This window comes from Notolabrus celidotus, chromosome 23 (genome assembly GCF_009762535.1).
Source record: "Notolabrus celidotus isolate fNotCel1 chromosome 23, fNotCel1.pri, whole genome shotgun sequence".
Classification (NCBI taxonomy): domain Eukaryota; kingdom Metazoa; phylum Chordata; class Actinopteri; order Labriformes; family Labridae; genus Notolabrus; species Notolabrus celidotus.
This window is the reverse complement of record NC_048294.1, coordinates 23,944,857-23,972,670: the sequence shown is the minus strand read 5'-3', so window position 1 is coordinate 23,972,670 and position 27,814 is coordinate 23,944,857. Positions and strand designations below refer to the sequence as shown.

Below are 27,814 nucleotides of genomic sequence, written 5' to 3'. Positions count from 1 at the left end.
CTCCAAACTTGACAGTGTGCCACGCCCACAATTTTGGTCTGAACAGAATTCCTTTACCACAATAACAACAATAATACAAAAAGCAAACAAAGTAATTGTTACACGTATACATGTACACAAATGTATACACACTAGGGATGGGCATTTCAAGCCAAAATATTATTTGATAATCATTGGCATCTATTCGACCATTGTTCGAATAATCACCCCCACACACACACACACACTCAGACACACCTGTCCCGTTAACGGTCCGTTTGTGTCACAGTCACATTAACCAGCAGCAGGATGAGGTGCTGCTAGTAGCGGGCACTGACAGCATCTGTCTCCATCTTTATGTCGGTGTTTCTGTGACGCAGCGTGGCGTGTGTTTACATTTTACAGTCATGCTCAGTCTGTGGAAATACATGTGTAGTAGTGTGAGATTCAGTAACGGAGATAATCACTGCGACTGTCGCAAATGTTTTCTTCTTCTTTTGCTATTTAATGCAGTTAGCATTCTTCTTCTTCTGTTACTTAATGCAGTTAGCAAACATCTTTGAGACGCTCTATAGCCACCGTCTGGAGGGAATACAGTATTACAACCAGACAAGGGAAGAACAATGAAAAATTCACTTTAAAATTAAAAAAGTATTAGAAATAACTCTTCGATTTTTACAAAGTGAACCAATATTCAAATGTTCGAAAATCATTGCCCACCCCTATTCTGAACTGTCATGTTATGAAAAAAAGTCACCCCCGCACAGTGTGTGCCGATAAAGAAATGAGCTATTCGGACCGAAGCCGTTTTTTGAACCAGGCTGTAAACATGTTTATTTCTGCTGTAAAGATCGTCTCTTTGAATGGGTGTGTATGTGGTTTCCTGTGTCTCTGCAGCCAGCCTTCCGCATGGGCTTCATATTTTGAGACCGTAGGTTGCAGCTTGGTTACAGCCTGTATGCTCTCTTTAATATTACTTTACAGTGGAATATAATCACACATGGCATGCTTTCTCATATAGCTCAGACCAGCTCCACCATATCAAGGAATATGTACATTTGTGGAACCACAAATGAAACTTGTTGGGCCATGAAGGAAACACTAGCTTAACTGCTACTGTTATTATTATTGTGTTGGTGTTACCATTCCATCAGTTCTACAAGAGAAATATAAATGTGTGCATCTCCGCTCATGAATGGAAATCTGAGTCCAAAGTGGAAAACGACTGACTCATACTCTCCCAGCTGTAGGGCACAGTCATGGTTTTTAGTCCCTCTCCCCTGCATGTGTTTCCCACAGACTCGGTGGCTCAGTTATGTAGCACGGATGCCGATCATCAAACCCAGTGTGTTTTCCTCTGCTCCATACATGCTCGGCGTCCCTCGGCCAAGGCTTATTGGCTAAGCTATTCATCGCCCTGTTGGCTGCTCAGATGGAGCTTTAAAAGGCACTTTCTTGGAATGAATTCAGAATGTTTCAGAGGGTTTGGTTTGTACTTGTGATCACATCCTGACCTAGTTGTTCAGTTTTAGCCTGTAGGCCTCTTTAAGACAGAGAGTTAGGGCTGATTTCATATCACTCACTTCTCTATGAAACTCAAAACAGGAAGTTAGTTTTAGCTAAAACTTCAGGGGGCATGTGATATAAGTCTCCTTGTGATGTGTTTCATTATTACTTCATTTTTTATAAAGAGCACCATCTAAAACTTTCACATGTTTTATCACAACCACTGTTTTGTTTGTATCACCTCACTTGCCTTTCTTGTCTCGTGTCCTTTTGTGCTTTTTATTCGACAGCCACAGTTTTCTGAGCGGCTGTTTCCTCCTGACGCTGCTCTGAGCTTTGTGGTTAACTCTCTGATCGTTGTGGCTTTGCTTTTACAGAGTGGTTAAAAACGTCCGGGGGGTTGGGGTCCTTTTTTTTACTGCTCTGAAATAGAAAGAGCGTGTAGAGCTTAATGGATCCACAGTGAACTCATATCTATCCGAACATGGGATCATGGGGTCTCTGTCTTGTAGAATGTTGTAGTGAATGTCTGTTCATGTGCTGCCTCACTTTAGAAAAATGAAGGAAAGAAGTTAAATCAAAAATAAATAAATACAAAAGAATATCTGTATTAAAGGGGCCTAAAATATAAGTTATGAAAAATGACGAAGAAATAATCAAATATTAAAATACTCATATTTGTTGATGAAATTATTGTTGCAGTGATGCATCATTTGATTTGTGAATGAAAATTGGATGTTATTTTTATTTTCCATCAGCTTACTTTTATTTTTTTTATTATTATTATTTATTAGTTTATTTGACAGGGGCCATGCAAAACAAAAACTGTCAAGCCAGAGTTAGCTATAAGCTAATTTTCATCTGTGGTCCCTGGGCAGGAAGGTGTTAACAAATGTACAATACAAATGATAAAAAACATACTAGCATTTAAAACAATACATAGGCTACTCAACACAGTCCATCACTAAGAACCACACATTTAAAATTACATTTCATCGTCTCTAATTTGATGCATTCAGATGAGCACATGATTGTTTTTCCTTGAGCCATAATTTGAGTTTACTTTTAAAAACACTGAGGCTTGTACAGTCTCTAATGTAAGTTGGGATTGAGTTCCATTTTCCTGCTGCTCTGACTGAAAATGCAGACTGTCCAAATGCAGTCTTCCTACGTTTAGCTGAACAGTCTCCTCTTGCTGATGCCCTGGTCTCCCTAAGATTGTTGCTGCAGAGTAACACACATTGTTTAAGTGGTGGTGGGGCCTGATCATTAATTATTTTATACATCAGACACATATCTACATAACAAAAAAAACTGTCAAGGGTCATTAAGTTATATTTCGTAATGATTTTACAGTGGTGGTACTTCCTTGTTTAAGGATGGCTTGTTTTCTTCAAGACAGTCCAGCTGCAGACCTCCACTCTCAGCCGGCTTAACGGCTCCTCCAATGTGAACTGGAAGCTCCCCTCCATCGTAGGACGGAAGTGACGTAAATCTAACCCACCTTTGCGGTCTCAGCTGTCTGATAGGATCCTCCACCTCCAGCTCCTCCTCCTCTATCGTGCATAAAACATGAACACAAACTGCACATGATAAAATATGCCAGCCTAACGTAAAAACCATCATATAAAAAACTAAATAACCGTAAAATAGTTATCATGAAACTGACTTACATGAACATATTTTACCTTCATGTGTTGCATATGATATTAAGTGAATCATTTTGCAGTTGATCTTTAAACCTTGAATTTATCCTACCTCTATCCCCGTTTTACAGTCTGTTTTTGTTTCATTTATTTATTTGTTATGGTGTATATATGTGTAATGGAAAAGGTAAAGAAAAAAAAAGAACATGGGATCAAAACAAAGTAGTTTGTGTGTCTGAACTTTGATATTTCTGTTCTGTGCCTCTTTTCCTCTCAGGAGCAACCAAAGATCATCGAACCTCTGGACTATGAGAACGTGGTGTTTCAGAGAAAGGCGCAGATCCACAGTGACCCCCATCGAGACCTGCTGCTGTGCCCGGTCGACGATGTCTCGGTGAGTTTTCTCATCAGCTCTCTCTGTGTGTTCTGGGACTGGCACTCACCCAGGTCATCCTCCTCCTCTGGATGAAGGGAAAGACAGGAAGCTGTGGAGTTCAAATGCCGGCATGTGCCCTCCTTACAGCATTTTATCATAATAATAATAATAATAATAATAATAATAATAATGATAATAACTTTATTTATATAGCACCTTTAAAAACAAATGTTTACAAAGTGTTTACAATTCAAAAGTTTAAAAAGAATACATGTACATTAAACAGAATGAAGTGGTGTGACAGTAGACCAATAAATCATTGTTTAAGAGGTTTTTCAAGGATAAATAAATACAAATAAATAAATACAAAAAAAATACAAAATACAAAAAAAAAAAAAAATACAAAAAATATAAAAATAGATTAAAAAATAAAATGGATAAGTAAATAAAAGCATTTAAAGGACAATAAACAAGGTTTTCAGAATAAGAGGACGACATCACATCCAGAAAATTAGAGAAAGTGAAAAGAATAAATTAGGAACAATGAAATAATAAATGAAAAAATAAGATAAAATAAATAAACTGAAACAATAAGTAATCAAATCAAATAATCAAATAAATTCGAAAAAAAATTAATTAGTTCGATAAAAATTAAAATTATAATAAAATAGAAGTAAAGCGGTTTGAAGGATGAAGTCACATAAAAGCAAGTCTGTAAAAATGAGTTTTAAGTAGAGATTTAAAATACTCTGCGTGCCTTATCTCCTCAGGGAGGTTTATCAATCATCAATCAATCAGACTTTATTTATAAAGCGCTTTTCATACAATGACATTGTAACCCAAAGTGCTGTACATAAAAACAACTTCAAATAGAATAAAAAAAGAAAGAAAGATATATATATAAATAAAAAGACCCCCCCCATCTTAATCCCAACCCCAGCCCCGACTCCTAACACCAAACCCACCCCACAATCCTAAGGTTAAGAACACAATATATGCAACAATAATAATAATAACAATGAAAATAAAATTAATTAAAAATAAATAAATAAATAAGAAATTGCTGAACGAACTGAGGAAACGCTCTCATGATATCTTAATGAGGAAACACTGGATGTTAAAACTCAACACAGGAAATTAAACTCACCAAAATAAAATACATTCCTAAGATCATTAAAAACTGAAGTATTAAACCATTAAATGAACATAAGATGCTATACTTAAATAAAATAAAATAAAATAAAATTAATAAAAAGTGACTACAATTTGAACTAGATAAATAAATAAATAAATAAATAAATAAATAAATAAATAAATAAAGTAAGTAAGTAAGTAAGTAAGATGAGGTAAAACTGTTTTAAGAATAAAACTTGAGACTAAAAAGGTCGGTCTTGAGTTTGCTTTTATAGTATTGTCAGAGTAGTATCAGGGTCTCATTGTTTTCTGTGCTCTTTGTCATGCTCTGAATTTCACAATCAAACACATGTAAAGAGGTGTTGCTGTTTTTTTAACATCCATGCACAGCATCAATAACACCACCTGTTCTGGGACCTCCACATGAGTCGCTAAACCAGCAGCTTTTGATCTTGTAAAACAGTCTGAGTCAAAGTGGAACAAAGAGCGGTGAAATATCACTTTTTAAAGAAAGGTTTCCCCTCATTAATCAGTGTTCATCCTAACACGGCAGGCTGGGTTATTTACGGGCCGTGTGGTCAAATATAATACAATCCAGACAGGTACCTCTGCTCTGAAGTTACTGCTGCTGCTTCCAGCACATGTGGTTCTGTTCAGAGCATGTCTGTTTGTTTCCTGTTAACAGTCATCTGTTCCTTTTGTACTGCATCAAGTGTTTCCTCTTCTTCACTTTCTCTTTGCTGTTTGTAGTTTCCTGTTGTTCTGCTGTTTGATAACATGAAGAAAAAAACAACTGTCCAAAACATGTTTGATGGTGTGTGTCTTTAATGTGTGTGTACGCAGGAGTCCCAGATCTCCCGGCAGAGGAGGACTGTGGTTCCCTCTGTGCCTCAAAATGCGGAGCGGGAAGCCAGGAGTCTGTTTGCCAAAGAGGTACTATAACCACGCTTTCACATGAGAGCGACTTGGCCACACTTTGTGTCAGACACACTTTGATAGCCATGACGTGTCATTCTTTCTAAAACAAACACTGTTGTAGGAAATGGTTGTTAAAGGCCCTGGTAACCCAAATCAACAAAAATGTTACCTATGATTTTTCAGAACATATTTAAATACTAAAAACTATGTAAAAATATTAGAACTCAACTTCGATCCATTTTCAAATATATTCAATTACGTTTTTTAACATGTTTTCACACTGGGTTTTAAGGGGGCTGGTTTAACCTGATATTTATTATGTAATAATAGTCATAACAATAGTCATGTGCACACATGTTCAACAAAACTACTCCGCTCCAGCTCAGACCGTCTCCTGATGTCTCAGCCGGCTCCCCTCAGAGTTGTCTTAGCTGTTAGCTTGTTTGCTAATCACGTACTGCCTGTAATCTGTCTGTATAGTTGTCTCTCTGCTCTTTGCACCGCTGTGCTCGTGTGTCCCTGTTTGCACATCCACCGCTGAAGATGACAGCTTGTTGTCATTCTTCTATTTTCATAACTGAGGTGGATTTGGGTAAACTTTGGGACGAGGTTGGGTTGAGCAGTCCCGCATATGCTCGGCTCATTTCCCCAGGACTAGTTCACTAACTTTCCCCAGGACCGGTCCATTAACTATCCCCAGGACCAGTTCACTAACTTTCCCCAGGACCGGTTCACTAACTTTCCCCAGGACCAGTTCACTAACTTTCCCCAGGACCGGTCCACTAACTTTCCCCAGGGCCGGTTCACTAACTTTCCCCAGGACCTTTTCACTAACTTTCCCCAGGACCGGTCCACTAACTTTCCCCAGGACCGGTTCACTAACTTTCCCCAGGACCGGTTCATTAACTTTCACCAGGACCGGTTCACTAACTTCCCTCAGGAACGGTCCACTAACTATCACCAGGACCGGTTCACTAACTTTCCCCAGGACCGGTTCATTAACTTTCACCAGGACCGGTTCACTAACTTCCCTCAAGAACGGTCCACTAACTATCACCAGGACCGGTTCACTAACTATCACCAGGACCGGTCCACTAACTTTCCCCAGGACCGTTTCACTAACTTTCCCGAGGACCATTTCATTAACTTTCACCAGGACCGGTTCACTAACTTTCCCCAGGACTGGTTCACTAACTTTCCCCAGGACCAGTTCACTAACTTTCCCGAGGACCGGTTCATTAACTTTCACCAGGACCGGTTCACTAACTTTCCCCAGGACCGGCTCACTAACTTTCACCAGGACAGGTTCACTAACTTTCCCCAGGACTGGTTCACTAACTTTCCCCAGGACCGGTTCACTAACTTTCCCCAAACAGCTCAGAGTTCAGACAAACAGCTCTGTCTGACACCGGAGCCGAGCTCCTCTGCGTGCACATACTAAACTTCAGCCTCCTCTGCTCCGGGCATCCCATGGTCCTGATGTCCCGGAGACTATGGAGTGATAAAACTAATAAATGATAGAAGTCCTGATTCTGAAGTATTTTGTGACTCAGCACTCAGAGACCATTGTAAATGAATCATTTTCAGATTCTGTAGTTTTCATGTCTTTAGATTCAGAGTCAGACGGCTCAAACATGCAGGCTGTAAACTCTCTCTTGACCTGTCAATCAAAGAGTTAGGCCACGCCCACACAGTCCTGAGAAATGCTCTGACCTTTCACACAGATTGTTGTTGAAGCTTGATAACACATTACATTTTGATATTCTATATGAATTTTAAATATTCCATTTATGTTTCCAGGGCCTTTAAGTCTTCTCAGGAACATGAATTTGTCACCTTTAGTAATAAGAATCTGTTGAATGCAAAGCAGTACAGTACATGCAGCAGTAAGTAAACCTGTAACAAACATGAAAGATGACTTGACACCAGCGTTCATGGCGTTCAGCTGGAAGTGGTCACTTGAAGCTCATAAAGAAACACAGAATGCACAGGCCAGCTATAAACATGTGCAGAACTGTTGATGATATATGTATGAACATTTAAAAACCAGCTCCTCTGGCATGACGTGAGCACACACTGCTTCTCTCTCAGGCTTCAGACTTGTGTTCCTCAGCCAGCTCTTGTGACTGTGATGCAGCACAGGGATTGTTCCAATAAACCAAAGCTTACTCAGCATTTATTGAACAAAGATCCTTTCTGTTGGTCTAATCGAGGATTTCTGCAGAATAAAAAGGAATAAAAACACCTTCAGGGATATCAAAGGAGACATCATTGAGTGGTTAAGATGCTGCTGCTACTTTGCAGACTTATTTTGGGTTTATAAATAAGAGTTTAAAAAGCTGAGAGCATCTCTGTCCTCTTGCGTAAGTCCCGTCAGAGGAAAACACTGTGCCTGGTTAGGTAACCTGCTGTTTCTGCATGCTTATTATACTAATGTCTCTGCTGCTGCTGCCTCTAATCCAGATCTCTTTTTTGGCAGTGCATCAAGATGTACAACACCGACTGGCATGTGATCAACTACAAATATGAGGCTTACTCTGGTGACTTCCGCATGCTGCCAAGGTAAGGATGACATAGATAATAAATTACATTTTAATATGTGGGAAGTTTATCGGACAGAGCTCAGAGTTTGTGCAACTTCAGGGTTATTTAATGGAAAATATGCACAAGAGATTTCCTCTGCTCACAGGATGACGGCATGAAACAAATCTCAACAGAGCTGCCTACAAATTGAAATAACTGCAGAGCGAGTTCAGCCAGATTCCCCCTCACAGCAGCAGGTGCAGCCCAGATGTTTTGAATCCGTAACAACACGGACATAAAGTGTCCTAAGAAAGTTATTTTCATGACTGCAGCCTTCAGTTGAACCATAAATTGGACATGTGGTGGTAAACAAGATTTGCAACATTTTAGAAAAAAGGAAGATGAAAAGAAAATAGCACTACCTTGCAAACCAACACAAATCAGACGAAGCAAAGGAGTCACAAGATGCACGATGTAGCTCCTGCAGTGATTTGTTCCCCGCTTTGTAAACACTAAAGATGTGGAGAGAAAGCAGAGCTCACCACAGGGACAGCGCTGTAAGGACGGGGGCTGATTTATTGTGCTGACGACTGTCTCCCTCTCTCTTTTTCAAAGCAAAGGCCTGAAGACGGACAAGCTGCCAGCTCACGTGTTCGAGGTCGATGAAGACGCCAAAGACGAGGTGAGCGCCGTTACTTCACGAGCATTGATCTCTGCAATGAGACGAGTGGTCTGCCATCGACTCGCTGGGCCTTTTAAGGACAGATAACATGATGCTCTTATGCACAGCTTTTACTGATGTGCAATCTCAGAACTCATCAGATATTGTCTGATGACGTTGTATGCCTGTAGCAGCCACAGCCAGCGTGTCTGGCTTTACGCTGTGGCCTGGTGCGAGCTCTAAATGACCTCCAGACAAGACTATCTATTCCATGGGCTACATAGTTAACTGTCCGATTAGCAGCTTAAAGAGCAACTGTGTGTTTGGATTAAAAAAAAAGCCAAAATTGCCCCTGATATGTCTGCAAAGTAATCACTGTAATTTACTGGTTTATGACATTCTCCTGAGTAGTGCCTTTCTATCTATTTCTGGTGAGTCTCAGCTTCACTGTAAACAACAACAACAACAACAACAACAACAACAACAACAATAATAATAATAATAATAATAACTTTATTTATATAACACCTTTAAAAACAAATGTTTGAATAAATAAAAATAAATAATTCAAAATGGATTAGTAAATAAATATATAAATAAAATAAATAAAATAAATAAAATAAATAAAATAAATAAAATAAATAAAATAAATAAAATAAAATACAGTAAAATACAATAAATAAAATAGTATAAAATAAATAAAATAAAAATGCTTAAGTAAATAAAAGCATTAAAAGGACAATAAAAGAGTTTTTCAAAATAAGAGGACGACATCACATTGGGAAAATTTGAAAAAGATAAATTAGGAACATTAAGATAATAAATAAAAAAAAAAGAAATACATTGAAACAATAAATAATCAAATAACATTTAAAACAATTCCTTGGATAAAAACTATAAATAATATTAAAATAAAAGTGAAAGCAGTTAGAAGGATGAAGTCACATAAAGGCAAGTCTGTAAAAATGGGTTTTAAGAGGAGATTTAAAAGATGTCCCTGACTCTGCGTGCCTCATCTCCTCAGGGAGGTCGTTCCAAAGTTGAGGGGCTCTGATGGAGAAAGCTCGACCCCCCAATATTGTGTTACTTTGGCTTCCTAAAGCAGTAATAACCTGACAGAGAAACCAATACTTTATAACAGTTAATAGGATTTAAGTTTGCTGAAATTACAACATCATGATGCAAATTAGTAAAAAGTAAAAATTCAAGTCAGATCTGTCCTCAAGAGAAGATAAAAACAATGGAATGGAACTCTGATTGCTGATTGGCTGTCACAACACAGCGTCAAGCAGTAAAGTTGATTTAGAATGGATTGATAGCTGAGCTTGGATGTAGATTTCTGGCCTAGCGCTAAAATTAACCAGAAAATCCCATCCTTTGTGTTATGTTGAATCTGTAAATAGAGATTAAGTGATGTAAAAGTGTTTTTAATCCCTGTAATCTCTCTGAATCTGAGAGATAAGACACATTTATGAGCTTAGCTAAAAAGCACAAGTAACTCGAGCAGCCATGCCCTGCTTGGACTTGCATTTAACTGCAAACGGTGCTGCAAGACTTCCTCTGACTTATGGCCTGTCAGTTCACCCAGCAGCCTGACCCCTCAGAAACAGAGAAACCAGCAGCCTCGTAAGAGCTATAAATAGCCCCTCATTGATCCTCCTCCCTCTGCCCTCGAGCCAGATAAACTTAGACGGAGGGAGGGAGGGTTTAATTGAAGGAAAATAAATGCTGCTGTGCTGCCGGGACGAGAAGGAGATGGCTGTATTACTCCTCAAACTGGCTGCTGTTGCATTTACTCTGTGACAACATTTCTGGCTGGGACAGCAGATCTTGTTCTAAGAATAATTAGATTAATTAGGAACATACATTAACTTGATTCAACACTATAAAGCTAAAGTTATATATTTGTTTTTCGATATCCTTTAAAAACCTTCTATACCCACCCACATTGCCGTCCTAATACGTCTACATCAATGGTAATACATTCTAGACAATAAAGATATGGTGACCATGCTAAGTAAACATGATCGCCGCTGGCTGCTGGAAGTATGAGCGAGCTGCAAGAGGAAACACAGCCAATTAGATTACAGGACAGAGCTGGAGAGGGAGGAGGAGGCGTGACGCTCAGAGGACAAAGATGTCACTTCAATGTGATTAGGCTCATCTCAGCTGTGCACACACATTAACACACACCTCAACCTGCTTCATGATACAGCGTGAGTGTCATGTCTCAGGCTTGCATTAACTTAATTAGACATCCTTGTGTTGGGAATATCTCAGAGCAGCCGGATGAATTACTTCCCAGAATATTTGTGTGTTTGCACATGGGTATGAGAGCGCTGGCGAGGAGACTGTCCCCCTTGTGATGAATGTTTGTGCTCATAAACAGTCCCATGATAGTTACGAAGGAAAGACTGCACCAACACAACTGAGGCTGTATTATGAAGACACATTAATGTGAAAACTCCTGAAAATTGATTTAGCTGGACAGACTGTGATGAGATATGATGTAATTTTCATGACTGACCTATGTTAAACCTGAATCCTATCGACTGGGGTGACTATAGAATCCAGATCATTATTTTAGTCCCATGCATGGACTTAAAAACCTCTGTAATGTAGTCTTTTGACACCAGCCTCAGCCTTTGACACCATCGACCACTCCATCCTGCTCCACCGCTTACAGCATTACACTGGCATAACTGGTTCAGCCCTCTCCTGGCTCTCATCCTACCTCACAGACAGACAGCAATTCATCCCCATTAACAACTGCTCATCCCACTCCATTTCAGTAACCCATGGTGTCCCTCAAGGCTCGGTGCTTGGTCCCCTCCTTTTCATTCTGTAAATCCTACCCCTTGGTCACATCATTCGCCATCATGGACTCCAATTTCACTGTTACGCCGACGACACCCAACTCTACCTTTCCACCAAAACAATCAGCGCTGCCACTGTTTCCACCCTCACCACCTGCCTATCTGCAATAAAATCATGGATGACCACCAATTTTCTAAAACTCAATAGTAACAAATCTGAAATCATCATCATTGGCCCCAAATCCCTCCTCCCCTCCGCCCAGGACTTCAAGCTCTCCATAGACGGTCACTCAGTCACCCCCTCCCCTCAGATCAAAAACCTTGGCGTCATCTTCGATCAGACTCTCTCCTTCCAACCCCACATCCGTCACATCACCAAAACTGCCTTCTTTCACCTCCGCAACATCGCCCGCCTCCGTCCCACTCTTTCCGAATCCACTGCTGAAACCCTAATTCATGCTTTTATATCCTCACGACTCGACTACTGTAATAGCCTCCTGTATGGTCTTCCCTCCTCCCATCTACAAAAACTACAATACGTACAGAACTCTGCTGCCCGGCTACCCACCCACTCCCGCTCCAGAGACCACATCACCCCTGTCCTTCAACAGCTCCACTGGCTCCCCGTAAAACAGCGCATCCACTTCAAGATCCTGCTCACCACGTACAAATCCCTCAATAACCTGGCCCCCCCATACCTCACTGACCTTCTCCAGTACTACCACCCCTCCCGCCGCCTCCGATCCTCTGACTCCAACCTCCTCACTCCCATTACTAAATCCAAGCACCGTACCTTGGGGGACCGGGCCTTTGCCATAGCCGCCCCCACCCTCTGGAACTCTCTCCCCCCACACATCCGTGCTTCTGACTCACTTCATTCATTTAAGAAACAGTTAAAAACTTACCTTTTCAAACAGGCATTCCCCACACATTCATTATTCCACCTCTTCCCTTGTCGTCTGCTTGTCTTATATGTCTTTATTGTATTTATTTATTGTCTCTCTTGTAAAGCGTCTTTGAGTTCTTGAAAAGCGCTATATAAAACTTAGGTATTATTATTATTATTATTATTTTGGTTTGTTGAATACTTGTCTGAAGTCTTGAGTTTGTTTTAAGGCCAGTGTCAGTTTGATTTTTATCAAGCAGTAACCTCCAGTGTTGGAAAATGAAACAAAGAAGTGTGAAAAACTGCAGTTCCTCAAGTGTCCACTAGAGGCTTGTTCCAAAAACCAAGAAGACCCATTAAGACAGATGTTAAAATGCCCATTTTTTAAAACAGAAGTAAAACTAATCACAGCATGGTCAAATGCTGGTTTTGGTTTGTAAGGCTCATTTCATTCTCCGTCGATACTTTTGCGTGCAATTTTTAAAAAAACTCATCTGTTTTGATAAAAGTAAGGCTAAAGCCTGATTTATACTTCTGGGTCAAATCAACGGAGTAGCTTACGCCGGAGGTACGTGGAGCTCCCGTACCTACACAGAGGCCTCATGTCTGCGTCAGCCCCTGCTGCATAGGAGCGACACAGAAGTATAAGAGTGATGCATGTATTTGCATAATCAGAGGTGTGTTGCAGCTCTTTGCCAGGAGGCTGAATGCCCGCCTCAACTCCACCTCTTTGCCTGTGGTTAGATTCATCTAGAGTTGGGATGAGTCAACATTTCCAATATGGCGACCACCATTTTTTTGGCTTCATAACCCCCCTTCAGAAACCAATAGGTGACATCCCTGAGGCTAGTCTGTGTGTTATCGAGTTGAGGGATGCAACCCCATGGATTTTAGACTGCTGAGTTTGAAATTGTGGCCAGCTCCAAGAGTCAAAAACTGACCATACTTTGAGGAAAAGTTGGATTAGAAACTGTATCAAAATATAGGCTCAGTCAGTGCAATCAGTGCAGTGTGACCCATTGTTTTGTAAACCATTATTTGAATGAAGTCATTAGTTTGATGCCATGGTGAGTTTTTACGGGCCAAAAGGGACCGTATTTGGATCAAAGGTTGGACCTAAGAAAGCAACCAAAGCATGCACACCAAATTATCATTTAAAGCCAGCACAGGCACAAGCATAGTTAGCAAGAAGCATCTGTAATATAAAATGATGAGCGGATTCTAATTAAAACAAGGCTTTAAACAAAATGCACAAACCACAAAATTAAACAAAGACTTCTCAGAGGGTCATTTGGTGCAACTGAACGCTGAACAAGACATTTTTCAGTTTGCTGTGGTTGCAACTTGTGACATCCACATGCATACCTTACTTTATTGTGTATTTCACTCTAAATGGGACTATAATTGACATAATGAACACCATATTGTATTAAAGAACACTTTCGACCTTAAACTCCTAACTAAATGTTTGCTGAGCTGAGATATATCTAAGCACATGGAGGACCTTTAACCGGTGCAGTAGTGGAGTCTCACTTGCTGACCTTAAGAGAGAAAGCTGGTTCAAAAATTCTTATAATGGATTCCCGCTTAAGACCTGAAGTCCACACTTACTATAAAAGAGCCATTAACCTGAATTAACCTGCATAATAAAGTCCGCCTTAATTGATATCCAGTGTTTGTGTTTGTCTCTGTCAGGACACTTCGTCTCTGTGCTCCCAGAGGGGCGGCATCATGAAGCAGGGCTGGCTTCAGAAAGCCAACATCAACAGCAGCCTGTCCGTCTCCATGAGGGTGAGTCACCAGCAGACCTCCTGTCTGTTATTCATGCAACATAACAGCAACAAATGACACAACAACAGCAAAACACAGAGCTCACAGCAGACACAGGAAGGGAAACATGGAGCCTCTCTGCTGATCTGTCATTAGAACGACATTTTATACATCTCTGAACCGACTGACAGAAATCGACTGGAGCAGCTGCTGATGGTAGCAGGAAAAAATCAATACAGCTTACTGTAAAATAAGTGTTGTATATAACAATATAGGTTTTATAAAGTAATGTCTAATAATGATTTTAAACTGTGTAGCATCTGCAAAATCTTTATACCCATCTAGAAATTTAAGACACGTCAGCACACTAACTTTAATGTGTTTGGAAACATTCTCTGCTTTGAGTTTCTGGATCTGTTGGACTTGAGCTTGATGATTTTCTCTATCCCTCTATCACAGGTGTTCAAAAGGAGGTACTTTTACCTGTCTCAGCTCCCCGACGGCTCCTACATCCTCAACTCCTACAAGGATGAGAAGAACTGCAAGGACACCAAAGGATCCATCTACCTGGACTCGTGCATAGATGTTGTTCAGGTAAATAGAGCTGGGTGTGACGGTTTACTACCAGTTTTCTACAGTACCAGAAAGAAAAACCAGCAGACAGGGATCAGGGGAAAGGTGATTTATTTGGAAGGTGGAGTGGTGTGGCTGGAAGCTGAGGTTGAGGCACTGGGGCTTGGAGTTGGAAGGCACTGGAGGAAAGGAAAGACCAAGCGGCAAACTCCGGTCTCAAACGATGAAGCCAATGCGGAAGTGATATAAACTGCAATACATCGAAAAACCGCTTGAGGCTGGCTTCAGAAACACCGGAAACCACGTAGACATGAATGGGAAAAAGACGATCTTTGCAGCATTAATAAACATGTTTACAGCCTGGTTCAAAAAACGGCTTGGCCCTACAACGCTAATCTCTCTAATGGCACACACTGTACGGGGGGTGAATTTTTTTCTAACATGACGGTTAAGAAGATATTAAGATTATGAGTTTTGCCCAAATAAGGACATGACTGACGTGACTCCCGGTCGGGAACACACAGCCATTGGCTAAGAGACTCACACTACGTCACACTCTGCCTAGTTGAGTTCCGCATTACCAATATGGCTGCTGCCGTCGATTTGCTTCAAAACAGCGCTCAGGAACAGATGGGTGACGTCACGGATACTACGTCCATATTTTTTACAGTCTATGGGAAAGACACGCAATAAGACATAAGTCACCAAACAACAGCACTGTAAAAAGTTCAGACAATGAGAACATGTGGGTAGCCAACAATACCACATGGAGAGTGGAGACACAGTAAGGGAATGGAACACAGGAGTTTTGAGCCACTGCCACTGGAGCTCCAGCACCAGAGGCCACGCCCCAGCCTCTAAAAACACTGAAACCACACCAGCAACAGCACAAACAAATAGTGCACACAAAACACAAAACAAAATATATGTCCAAATCACCACACTGGGAAGAAATCAAAGAAACAATACAGTGAGGTCTTGTATTTTTAAACATGGGCTCTAAAGTGGTCTAATTGAGTCTAAGGTACAAGAAAATGTTGGAGTTGTCCAGGTGAACCTCTTCAGCAGTGATATTTGCCGCAACTTAATCTTTCATGGTAAATGCCTAAGATCAGAGTAAATCCACTGCAAGTGCATGTATTTGCCACCAACAGGCTCAGATTGTTGTTCAAACTGTCGTTAAACAACAGGTAAACGGATCAACAACCCCGGCACAATGGTGGTAAAGGGCATCCAAGCGTTGGCTGTCTGTGCCATAATAAAGGAAAGAAACAGGTGGCTGTTGAGCAAAAGGCAAAGCAAAAGGCGGACCTTACCTGCAGCGACTTCTCTTTCCAGGCCACCATGCACGGTTCCGGGACCAGCTCACGCTGCTTCCTTCGTATGACCCCTCAGGGTTTCAGATGTCAGCTCATTTGTGATAACATATATAACACACGACAATAATGGCAATAATGGGAAAAGGGGGGAGAACTTCCCAAAATGTCTTCGACGGCTTCCAACGACGGCGTCTCTTTCTCTTCTCGCCTCCTGCGCAGGTGTCTGCCCGAGCTAATCAAGACCACAGCGTACCTGTCTCATTGGCCAATTGTTCACGTGACCAGGAAGGCCCACCCACCTGTAGCTCCACAGCCATAACACCCATGCTCAGGACAGTGTTGCCGTAACACTTGTCTTTACTAATAACCTGTGTTAAATACTTGATTCTGATTGGTCAAAACCCCTTACAATGATTACCAATTATGAATAGCAAAGGGACAACCTATTCCTTGACTCCAACTGGTGTGTTTTAAGACAGCCACCCCCCCCCCGTGGCTTCCCCCTTTTTACAGAGAGAAGTTCACAGAGGTACATTGAGTGAACTGTTTCTGATTTCATCTCTTCCTGCTGACAGTGGGACAAAAACTTTACTTTCCGATGGTACCAGTAGACAACATGTAGGATATTTTTTATTTTACTCTCAATTTATTTGGAGAGCACCTAACTTTAGATTGGTGGTTAATGCCTGACTAGTCACCAGCAGAGAAAAGAAGATAAGGAGTCAGTAAACAGAGCTGTATGTTTAAATACACAAGAGACACAAAACAACAACTAATGAGTGAAAAGAAAGCACCAGCAAACATAAAAGTTATGAAAAAGGAGACCTGATACAGTCTGTTATTTTCTGCATCTTTTAAAAGTGCTAGTGGAAAAACGCTGATGTGTTGACTTAACATTAAATGAAACCTGTGAGTAGGCTGCCTAGAATATTGTTGCCAAAGAAGCACTACTAACTGCCAAAACTGAGGGACTATTTATTTTTAGCTGTGTAAATAAAATCACCTTTAAATCACCAGAATGATCTGTAGATCAATACTTAGTGTGGACTTGTTTGTACCTTGTGTTTGCAGCTGGGTGATACGCAGGATAATGTATAGTTAGCAGGTGGTTATCCCAAATAGAATCCCAACAGGGTGAGACGTGACCCGGATGTGAAGCGCATCCCTGACTTATTTGAACCTGCTGAACTCTAAAGTCACTGATCGCCGTTGTTTTTTTTTATGTTTCAGTTTGTTTAATGGTCATCTTCATCCACAACAACGTAGTGACACAAACAAACCAACAGATTAAGGCAGGAGTAGACCATCAATCCTGTTCAACAGCCCAGGACATGAACACTTTTTGTGAATGGAGTGCCTCAACAAAAAGATCTAACCCAAACAAAGAGGTCTACATCTGGAGTGATCCTTTCTGTGATGCTTTCTGAAACTTTGTATCTCAATCTGAGACTGTCAGAGGCCAAAACAAGCACTTCAATTACAACCTTTCATTGTTGCAGCTTCCAAATAAAGCAATCTGCAGAAATCCCAGGTTTATGTATACAGGAATTCCTCTTTACATCTCAGATTACTCCAACAACAGCAGCAGCTAGTCTTTTACAGACACACCATGCTTTTTATTTGAACTCATGTGGTTTGTCTTGCTCTGTGCCCACTGTAAAGTTTTCTTTCTTGGCTCAAGCTCTCACCCTCCTGAAACTCTCTGTGTTGACTTGTCTTCTCGCTGCGCTCCATGAGCTTTTAGTCGCTTTGATTGGATGGATTTACTGCATTCCTTTGACTTGGATAGAAAAGTCCGGTTCTAGCAGATTATGAGGGGCCGCATGCTGCTGGCTCATGGATCAGGCTGGTACCTCATTCAGGTCTGCACTGAGCACAGAGGCTGCCAGGAGGCTTTCAGTTTGATGAGCACATTCAGAAGATGAATGGGCCGAGCACGGAGAGTCATTCCAGTTAGTGGGTTCAATGCTGAATGCATCCCTCATAAATGTCTTTAGATGATCATTAAATATCTGATGAGGATATTTTGAAATCTTAATAAAAACTAAACTAGTTTGCATTCCCAGGAACTCCCTCTGTGTTTCAACAGCTGTGTAAACTCCACAAACACTGACACGTTCAGCTGAAGGTCTCCAGTTTACAGGGTTACTTTTAAAACCATAACACCAAGAGAGATGCATTCACGGTGGGCGAAAGTACTACCCCCCTAGCAGGGGCTTTTCAGTGGGGAGATTGTCTACCCCTGAACTAAATTTAGACCCTGGGTCCACCGGTCGAAACACTCGTAGTTCCAGGGTAAAGTTCCTCCAGTCGAAAAATGCCTTAGGTGACTAAAAGTGAATTTAGCCCCAAAGACAAATCCTGCCCTGAACTAGAGGAGGTGTACATGTTTTACTCGTTGTGATCTTTGTTGAAAAACACAATAAAAACAAGACATTTTAAGTGCATATAAAACAGTAATTCTTCCTCCCTTAGAGCCCTAAGATGCGGCGTAATGGCTTCGAGCTGAAAATGCAAGACCGCTACAGCCACTTCCTGGCCGCAGACAGCGAAGCAGAGATGGAGGACTGGGTGATCACGCTGAAACAAGCCCTGCAGAGCAGCACTGAGACCAGCAGCCAGGACCGGAGGAATGGTGCAGAGACACTGGACTGCTCCCTGGGTGAGCTTACATATACTTATACATACAAACAAGCTCAGATCATCTTACAGTGAGGCTATTTTTACAGTCTTACTGGAGAGTTGCACAGACATGGTCCATTTAGCTATGATAATAATAATAATAGCATGTTTGAACATTACTGCTGAGCCTTGTCAGTGGTAGCCAGGGCTTCAGTAATCCTTTTCCCAGGAGGTGGAGAGAATCCAAAACTCTCCTTATTCAAAGTCTGATCCCTGCGGTATGACATTTTAATGGCTTCCAAATTACAGTGATACATAAGGGAGAAATAGGTTTAATACTTGGCTTTAAGTTTGAGAAGTGATGAATAGCCATCAGTTTTGTAAAAGAAGTTCAGCTGTGCAGCAAGGACTGAATCAAAGCTCAGGTATCTGAAGATGTAATCAGCAGTTACATCTCTTCCTTTCATTCTGTGGTTTCCCAGGAAGTGTGCTTTTATTTAGGAGGCAGGTATAGTGAATTGTTGTACTTGATGCTTGTCAAGAGGTGTGGAATAAAGCCAGCTGTTTCCATCCACCCTGAGTTTGTCTTGCCAGCATCCACAGAGCCTTTTTTACTTACATAATGATAAACTTTCTTCAGTCTGCTCTAGTGAAAGGCATTGGTCCCAGCAAGATGCTGATGGGTGGGTTGGAGACCTTCCATGAGCACCCGAGAGTTCACTCAGTCCATCATACGCCAGCAGAATAGTGAATGGCCTCTTTCTAATTCAGCCAGCACACTGTAAGATATGAGTTTGTCCATTTAGGAAACACAGCAGAGCCATTAAGGAAACATAAAGTGAGCAGTGTATCATGGGACTTCATTTAAAAAGCTTGATTTATAATCAGACCAGCTCTCTGTGCACTCTGAGAAACCTGTGCATTCATGATCACTGTCCTGTTCACTCAGATGACGACACCACCAGCCAAGGGAAAGGTGAGAGTCTGCTGGAGAGCCTGGGGAGGAGCTTACAACCTGAACTCATGAAGGTATGAAGGAGCTGACGGACGGCAGGTTGCTGATGCTGATTCAGACAGATCAGCTCAGTGAAATGATCTGTTACAGATCCTTTGAGATTAATGCACCCAAACAAACCAAGTCCACTACCAGCCATTGATTTTACAACTTTCTCTGGCTCTGATTATTATTCCTAGCCTCTGGCACTTTAGTGTTACACAGGACTATACCATTTTTCTTTACACATTTGTAAGATACCAGTGTCTTTGATTTTCTGTGTGATAAAGTTGGTGTTTTTAGTCAATGGAGACTGTATGCTTTCAAGAGAGTGCCCCAGTATTTGAAATGTGCTCTACAAACAAACCTGCCTTACCTTAAAAGCTTCATAAAAGCTGCCTACAGGAGCAAATCTAAAACATTCCATACCTATCAGTCAAACCCAATACATTTGAAATCTCTATTAATTCCTTCAGTTAGTGCAGATGATAACAATCCAATGAATTAAAATGACCACAAAACAAGACATCAGCCTCCTCAAGATTTTTTTCTCAGCGTTTGTTCAAGACCACCTTCTCCTCCTTTGTTTCTCCACGAGCCTTAAAAGACAACATCTTTGTTGGACTGTTCACGTTTGAGTCAGAAGAAGCAACGTTCAGTCCACCGAGGTTTTAATACGTCTATAAACCCAGAGCTAAGCACAGACAACAAAGCCCTGTGTGCTCCGTGCTGCTGTTTCACTGTTTCACTGTCTGCCCTGGGCCACTCCAGCACCGCCGCTCTGTCTGCGTGTAAAAGATCACTTGAATGTCTGCAGGCCCGTCACAGCAGAAACAAGGGGAGGAGGTGAGAGCAGGATAAGAGCTCTTACTGTGACCTGAGGGTTTGATTTATCTGTCTCTGTTAGATGCCCTTCTCTCCTCCTGTCTGTGTCTCCTCCTTTTTCCTCTTCTGCTTCCAGTTTGTTTTTTTTTACTGGCAGAGAGAACAATAAGAGATGACTCTCTGGCACACTGTGTGTACCTGTTAGTGTGTGAGATACAGTAATACACACACAGTGATACTACCTCTGTTTGAAGGGCTTTTATGGGACCAATTACTCTAAGATTACCCATTTTTACTGTCTCACAATCCCAGGTGTGTTTATGTTTTCAAAAGATAAGAATAATAATAATAAAAACTGTATTTGTAAAGCACCTTTCAAAACAAAGGTTAACAAAGTGCTTTGACAAACAAAGCATGGGTGGAATAACAAAGTAAACCTTTTGACAGACAGAGAGGAGGAATTTAAACAGTGCAAAACAGAAAACAACGTGAGGTTAAAAAGAATACACATAAATTAAACAGAATGAAGTGGTGTGACAATACACCAATAAATCATTGTTTAAGAGGTTTTTAAAGGATCAATAAATAAAATAAATGAAAATTGATAAGTAAATAAAATAAATAAATACATTAAAAAAAATGAATAAAAATGAATAAATGAAAATGGATGAGTAAATAAAAATGGATAATAAAATAAATAAATAAAAATGGATAATTAAATAAAATAAATAAATAAAAATGGATAAGTAAATAAAATAAATAAATAAAAATGGATAAGTAAATAAAATAGATAAATAAAAATGGATAAGTAAATTAAGTAAATAAATAAAAATAAATAAATAAAAATGGATGAATAAATAAAAACAAACAAATAAAAATAAATAAATAAAAATGGATGAATAAATAAAAACAAACAAATAAAAATAAATAAATAAATAAAAATGGATAAATAAAAGTGGATAAGTAAATAAAAGCATTAAAAGGACAATAAAAGAGGTCTCAGAATAAGGACAACATCACATTGGGAAAATTAGAAAAATTGAAAAAGATAAATTAGGAACATCAAAATAATAAATAAAAAAAACTAAAAATGAAAATAATTAACTAATCAATCAAATAATCAAATAAAATTGAAAACAATTAATTAGTTGGATAAAAACTAAAAATGATAATAAAAAGAAGTAAAAGTGGTTAGAAGGATGAAGTCACATAAAAGCAAGTCTGTAAAAATGGGGTTTTAAGAAGAGATTTAAAAGATGTCACTGACTCTGCGAGCCTTATCTCCTCAGGGAGGTCGTTCCAAAGTCGACGGTCTCTGATGGAGAAAGCTCGATCCCCTTTGCATTTGATCCTCGACTTTGGAATGACCAAAAATGCCCCACCTGAGGATCTAAGGCCGCAAGATTGCTCATAATTTGTTAGCATTTAGCAGTTTGGGGTGAGACCCAGGCAGGCTTTAAAAGTGCTCAGTAAAATCTTGAAATCTGAAACGCAGAGGAAGCCAGAGAAGAGAGGAGAGGACAGAAGTGATGTGATGTTTTCTGTTAAATGAAGGCGAGACCAGATAAGGTTTCATAATAATGTTTCACTTCATGGATTTATATTTCTGAAACTAAAAGTGCAGTTTCCCTTTAAGAAGAAAAACCCTTGCCTTAAAAAGTCATCGGAATAGAAAATATAAGAAACAAGAAACTCAGATAAATGACATTAATAACAGAATCATTGAATAAACTCTCCTTCCAGTTTCACTTCCCTTCTCTCAATGTGTGTGTGTTTGTGTTTGTGTTTGTGTTCTGTGTGTGTGTGTGCAGTATGCCAGGGAGACGGACCAGCTCAATAAGCTCAACAGGAATGAAGGCAGACAAAAGCTCTTCTCTCTGGATCCTGAGACTCAGGTACAGAAGACGCTTCTGTTTAACACTCTGTTACCTCATGATTCATTTATGTCACTATTGATTCACACCATCTGATCTCTCCTCCCCTTCCCACCATTTCCCTCTCATTTATCCACCTCTGTCTTCCTCTGCACACATGCATGTCCTCTCTCACCCACTCTCCTCTCTTCGGATCAATCTTTCTCCTGATGATTTATCCTGTACTTCAATGCCTCCTCCCTCCTTTCCCTCCCTCTCTCCTCTCTCCTCCTGATGTTCTACATATAGAGGCTGGACTTCTCGGGTATCGAGCCAGACGTGAAGCCTTTCGAGGAGCGGTTTGGCCGTCGCATCGTGGTCAGCTGTCACGACTTGACCTTCAGTCTGCAGGGCTGTGTCAGTGAGAAGGGGGACAGCGTCCTCACAAATGTATGTCATGCTCAACTTCCACAGCAAATATAACTTCTTTGTGGGATTATTTATGTTTAGTTTCATGTTATTTTACCTTCCCATGCACAATATAAATATGACAAATGTTAGATGAAAATTCGCTATAAATAAACCTGTAATTACACCTGCCAACCACTGGAAAGGGGGCGCTAATGAGCCTTAAACACTAGTTTCGACCCAACATTAGACAGAAGAAGAAGATGGCATTGAACAGCCAATCATGTTGCAGGGCGAGAGGTAGGCGGGGCTTCAGCTGAAAACGAGCGACAGTGACACTAAAGAAAACTCAAAACCTAGCAGCTTAAAGCAGAGTCGTTAGTCTGACACTGAGTCGACTCTGTGTTAACTATTAACTTCATACACTTCATTAAATATACTTTCAGGATGTGGGTAAAGGAAGAGCACAGAGACAACTTCTGATGTGAACGTGTTTAATGTCCACCACGACCGTAGGATAACTGAACACTGAATAACCGTGATGCATTCACTGTACTGTGGGAAACAACATCACTCTGCATGTAACCCTTAGTAATCTTAAAAGGGGAGAGCACAACTCAAAACAATACTCTATAAACTGATACACAGAATAACATTTTATATATATTTGTTGTACATTTTTATCAAATTATGGAAATAAGCTCAAGCTCAGAAAAATAAGAATCTAAAAACTAAAACTTCACAAAAATCTCATCTTCCATTGAAAGACCTGCTTCCTGTTAGCACCATCAGAAATGATGGATTCAAGAAGTTCATCAGAAAACTAAATCTAGACACAAACTAACAAACTGTCTACAACTTTCACTCAAAAAATCTGCCTTTAAATTTAAATGAAATCATGATTTGATATTTATCGTGATAATTATCGATATCGACTGATATGAAATATTTTAACATCACTTTCAATATCGCCCAGCACGACATACACTACTACTATTTTAAACCCCTTTAACTTTCTATTATCAAATAGGTTACCTAATAAATGTTACTCATAAATCTAATAAGACACTTAATGCAAAGGGAAGCAGCACAGATTTTTCTCTACTGAAGGATATCCAGCCTTAAAGCGTCCTCACCTTCAGTGCCCCTGCCCCAGATAATACACCTCCATAATTCATGTTGCCCTGTCTGGCAGCAAACCAGGCCATAGGATAACACAACGATATATTATTCTAACATCTTGACATTTAGTTTATGATCAGTTCAAATATTATTCAGTATCTTTTCATGGTGGGAAGCACCTGAGTGTTACTTTTCTTTGCTCAGTTCAAACAGGAGTTACGCAAGAAGTCTGTCTGATCGATGTTCAAACACTTTCATCACGTTGTTACTGAAGAGCTCCTCCTGCCATGAGCCGGCAGAGCAGAGCGTGTCTCTGTCAGAGCAGGTTGTGATAGTCATTAAACATTAAGTAAGACCTCTTCCCCCTGCCTGCTGGTGCATTAGAGCGGCCTGTAGAAGAGTTGAATCATGTTTGTGGTTTGGAAGCAGTTCGCCCTCCCTCCTCCCTACTCCCTTTCTTCTTCTACAGTTTAGTGTTTATTGGATGGAGTGAGGCTGGCCCATCATGCAGGAACCCTCCATCCAGCAAGTGCATTTAAAAATGAGTGAGCAGTGCTGCATGAGAGCCAATATGGCTATCACACTAATAGCTCATTCATGTCTGGAGTCTGATTTACAGAAAGCACTTCTTTTTATTTATTATGTTGCCGTTAAATACTTGATCCTGATTGGTTTAAATCTCAACAGCAAAGGCAACGTCAGGGACAGCCTGATCACACACATCGAATCAAATCAATTCACGTATAACAGTCTGGTGACCTAGCGTTCTAAGCGCTCCACATATAGAGGCTACAGCCCTCGTCACAGAGGTCGCCGGTTCGATTCCAGCCTCGACCATTTGTTGAATGTCTTACTCCGATCTCTACTCCCCACATTCCCTAGCTCTTTTCAGCTGTCCTATCAATAAAGGAAAAAAAGCCCCAAAACATAACTTACAAAACAAAAACAGTCTGGCACATTTCTCCTCTGCCTGTTGACACTGTGGTAAAAACGTCTCCTTCCATTTGAGGGAGGATGTATACATTTATTTATTATTTTGAAGTACTTTTGCTTTTATTGGATAGAACAGCTGAAGAGGGCAGAGAGTGGGCATGACATGCAGCAAAGGTTGGGGGCTGGGAATAGAACATAGACTGTTTAAATAATGGACGTAGTATCTGTGACGTCACCCATCTGTTCCTGAGCGCTGTTTTGAAGTCAATCGACGGCGGGAGCCATATTGGAAATGCTGAACTCCACCTAACTTAGTGTGAGGTAAAGAGGCGGGCTTTGAGCCTCCTCGCCAATAGCTATGTGTTCTCGCCTGTGAGTCAAGTCAGTCATGTCCTTATTTGGGCAAAACTTGTTATCTTAATATCTTCTGAACCGTCACGTTATAAAAAATCTCCCCCCCCCCCCCCGTACAGTGTGTGCCGATAGAGAGATTAGCTTCGTAGACAGAAGCTGTTTTTTGAACCAGGCTGTAAACATGTTTATTTCAGCTGTAAGGATCGTCTTTTTTGAATGGGTGTGTATGTGGTTTCCTGTGTTTCTGCAGCCAGCCTCTAGTGGACACTCAATGAACTGCAGTTTATAACACTCGCTGCATGGGGTTCATATTTTGAGACCGGAGAGGACAGCCTCTGTGCATGGGGTGCATTTTTAAACCACTAAGTTAAACATATTTCAAATGCCTACTGAAAAAATGCTGTTTTGGCTTTACAATGACTGAAAAGGTCAACCGACTTCAACTTCAACCGACAAGTAGGCTGATTTAAATGTAGCATTGCCATGGAACTGTTACCAACCCTGGGATGTAAGGGGATGTATTTATAGCTGGATTAAAAATCATTTAATAATCAGTAGACTTAACCTTAATCAATAACTAGCTTTGGCTGTTTTTATTTCTATATTTGGTAGCCAGGTAATAAGCAGGATAATGTATAGTAAGTGGGTGGTTATGCAAATGAAAGAGTGAGTAAGACCCCTCTCCCTCACCTTGCTAACCGCCCGCTCGCTAAACACAGTTACTTACATGATATTTATTTTTACATCTTAAAATTTGTCATTTATATCGTCCCAGAGGAGCAAGGCAGATTTACATTTTTAATTTTTATATATTTTTGGGCTTTTTGCCTTTATTGATAGGACAGCTTAAGAAGAGAGACATGAAATTTGGGGAGTAGAGAGCGGGGGAAGACATGCAGGACATGGTCGCGGCCGGGAGTCGAACCTGCGACCTCTGTGAAGAGGACTATAGCCTCTGTATGTGGGGCCCCAGCACCTGTAAATGTAACTTAATATAAATGTGGGGGTGTTACAGATCTCTTAATTCAGGCTGAGGCAGCTTTTACAAAGATTTGAGCCCAGAAAAACTGAGCTTCAATGCATCATTTCTGTCCCATGTTATAAATGATTTATGTACTGAATAAATCTCATAACTAAACAAGCACATGCATCCATTCAATATATGCTTTTGTTTTGCACAGCCCCGGTCTTTCTTAAATAGAGCAGGTGCTTCTTCCAGTACAGAGGAAACATTGTCATTCTCATCACCATAGAAAATCTGCAGAGAGCATCCCCTCTCAGGGTCGTACAGTTTCCCAAAACATATGATTAACGATGCAGTTGGTGTGTTTTTCTAACAAAGGGTTAAAGCTACATGAAGCTGGTGTTAATATGATATAAAATTAGTGAATCCATGGATATTCTGAACCCTTGCTCTGGTTTACAAACCCTTCTCTGTCTCTCTGCTGAACCTCAGGTGGAACCATTCTTCATTAGCCTCGCACTTTTCGACGTCTCCAAGAGCTGCAAAATCTCAGCCGACTTCCACGTCGACCTCAACCCGCCCTGCGTCAGGGACATGCTGACCGACACCTCAGGCCAGCTCTCTCCTTCATCCGACTCTGATGGTGGAGGAGGAGGAGCGAGGGAGGGAGGAGGAGGAGGAGGAGTTGGAGTCATGGTGAACGGAGACTCAGGGAAAGGAAACGGCCTGCCGGTTCTTCAGAGGGTGTCGGAGGCTCTGCTGCGCTTCCCCACACAGGTAGAGACTCATTTGGTTTAATCCAGGAAATGACTTCACCTGACTCACTGACAGTTTGTGTCATCTCACAGCTCAGGGTGTGCTCCATTCTTACTGTGAAATATGAAGACACTTTGTTTGATCTGATCTGTTTGATGTTTATGATACCCTTTAATGAATCTTCTAGAGATTAGAGAAATACCTAAACTAGGAGGGCACTTATGAGCACACTTCTCCTCCAGGCCAGTAGTTTACTCCCCTGTGTTTTGCCAACATCTATTTATGTACCTGTTATCTAAATGGCCTTGACAGGAGCAAGTGGAACACGGGGCTGTTAAAATGCAGCTGTAGCTTTTCAGGATCAAAGCAGAGCTGATTGAAATATTTAGAAAGAGTTGCAGAAGATTAAAGTGATACTGCAGGTCAGATTCAAGGCGGAGTCCTCAATCAAGCTTTACGTTTTTCTTCAGTAATTTAAGGCAGAGAAGTTTGTTGTGTATTGTAGTTTGAATTATTATTTAGACCCTTTTTGGTCCCCTGTCATCCCGTCAAGGTCAGAGGTTTTGTTGACCTGTTTTTTGTGATGTGAAACTCCTTCTTAATCTCCTTTAACTCGCTGTATTCTCTGGTGTTCAAAGCTTTTAGGGCTACTTAAAGAACTGAGCCTCACCTCAGGCTGTGTCTCACCCTCTCTGTCTTTTTTGATTTGGTCAGACGGATGTTGATCATTTGGTCTTTGCTTTTTCTTTTAGTTGCATTTTAGATTGTGCAGTTTAAGGCACTTTACAACATTTAAATATCAATCCATCAATCTTTATTTGTATAGCGCCAAATCACAACAAACGTTATCCTAAGACGCTTTTACAAACAGCAGGT

The 27,814-nt window shown here is 40.6% G+C and overlaps 1 protein-coding gene across 4 annotated transcripts in view; it reads left to right on the top strand.

The window, feature by feature from the left end:
* dock11 (dedicator of cytokinesis 11) overlaps nt 1-27,814 on the top strand; it is a 139,291-nt gene that overhangs the window by 11,151 nt on the left and 100,326 nt on the right. For all 4 annotated transcript variants that reach the window (XM_034677073.1, XM_034677077.1, XM_034677075.1 and 1 more), the window contains exons 2-12: nt 3,409-3,525; nt 5,485-5,574; nt 8,039-8,121; nt 8,698-8,764; nt 14,141-14,236; nt 14,675-14,809; nt 18,583-18,769; nt 19,679-19,758; nt 22,360-22,443; nt 22,711-22,851; nt 26,675-26,959. In XM_034677073.1, coding sequence (XP_034532964.1) covers nt 3,409-3,525; nt 5,485-5,574; nt 8,039-8,121; nt 8,698-8,764; nt 14,141-14,236; nt 14,675-14,809; nt 18,583-18,769; nt 19,679-19,758; nt 22,360-22,443; nt 22,711-22,851; nt 26,675-26,959 — 1,365 coding nt within the window. The remainder of the gene's footprint in view (nt 1-3,408; nt 3,526-5,484; nt 5,575-8,038; nt 8,122-8,697; nt 8,765-14,140; nt 14,237-14,674; nt 14,810-18,582; nt 18,770-19,678; nt 19,759-22,359; nt 22,444-22,710; nt 22,852-26,674; nt 26,960-27,814) is intronic.